The 982-nt window shown below is 61.0% G+C and overlaps 1 protein-coding gene across 1 annotated transcript; it reads left to right on the top strand.

Moving 5' to 3' along the window:
* Positions 1-253: 253 nt before the first annotated feature.
* On the top strand, positions 254-901 carry LOC104498363. Its single transcript, XM_010141721.1, has one exon. It carries the CDS (start codon positions 254-256, stop codon positions 899-901), a length of 648 nt encoding a protein of 215 aa, XP_010140023.1.
* The last annotated feature ends 81 nt before the right edge of the window (positions 902-982 follow it).

Below are 982 nucleotides of genomic sequence, written 5' to 3'. Positions count from 1 at the left end.
CATGGACATCCCATTCCCAGCTCTGCTGGGAGGCTGCCTGCATCAGCAAGCTTCATCAGCACCGTGACAATACGGCAGAAAGCCCATTTTTTATGGATAATATTCTTTCCTCTCTTCCCATCCTTGCCTCGCACATTTACAGTGCCTGAAGGCACAGAGGCCTTCTTAATGAGGTTTTCTCACAAGACAGAGTAAGTTAGAAACCTTGAGCAAAACAGGACCTCCAGCAGGAACACGGCAAAAAGACAGCCAGATGCATTATTCACTCAAAAACCCCCAAGTACTGCAGCCCCAATCAGCAAGCAATTCCACAACAAACACGGAGCACAACCGCCTGCCAGGATACCCACGAAGGCGAGGCCCTCCCTCTCACACACACCGGCCCCCTCCCCGCCGCCTTCTGCCTTCCCACCTCTTCGTCCCGGAGACACTCAGGCTGCTGTCACCCGGCAAACCGCAGACCCAGGCAGGCGACACAGCCCTAATACCAGTTCTACGGCCCTCGAAGACGTCAGGATGGGCTGGATCTCCGCCCTGCTTGCAGTGGACGCCTGCAGCTTCTTTTGGAGCGAGGAGCAAGCAGCCAGCTTTGACACCCCAGCGAGCTGAGCCGACCAGGCAACCGGGGGTGGGGGGGCCGGGCCCGGCCCGGCCCTCAGGCCTCAACTGGGCTGAGGAGACTAGGCTGACCCCCGTGGTCCCACCGGAGCTGGAAGAACCGCACACAGCCCCAGACCCTCTGAAGCCAGGGAGGCAGGACCCTCTGCTCAGACACCCTGAGGAGGAGAGTAACAGACCCGGGCAGGTACCGGAGCTGAGAGAACCAGAGGCCCTGCTGGGTCCTAGAACTAACGGGACTGCGGCCCCCGGGCTGAGGGCACCGGAGCTGCCCCGGTACTGACGGGGCCTGGACAACCCCCGCGGATCCTCCGAGACAGTGGGGAAAGTCGCCGGGCTGAGAGACCGTGATCCCCGAACCGCG

This window comes from Buceros rhinoceros, unplaced genomic scaffold (genome assembly GCF_000710305.1).
Source record: "Buceros rhinoceros silvestris isolate BGI_N320 unplaced genomic scaffold, ASM71030v1 scaffold40628, whole genome shotgun sequence".
In the NCBI taxonomy this organism is placed as follows: domain Eukaryota; kingdom Metazoa; phylum Chordata; class Aves; order Bucerotiformes; family Bucerotidae; genus Buceros; species Buceros rhinoceros.
Note: the sequence above shows the minus strand (reverse complement) of the source record. Positions and strands in the feature narration are given on the sequence as shown.

Bases quoted from the DNA above. Each gene is read 5' to 3' on its own strand.
- LOC104498363 (XM_010141721.1), top strand. From the start codon at position 254: ATGCATTATTCACTCAAAAACCCCCAAGTACTGCAGCCCCAATCAGCA.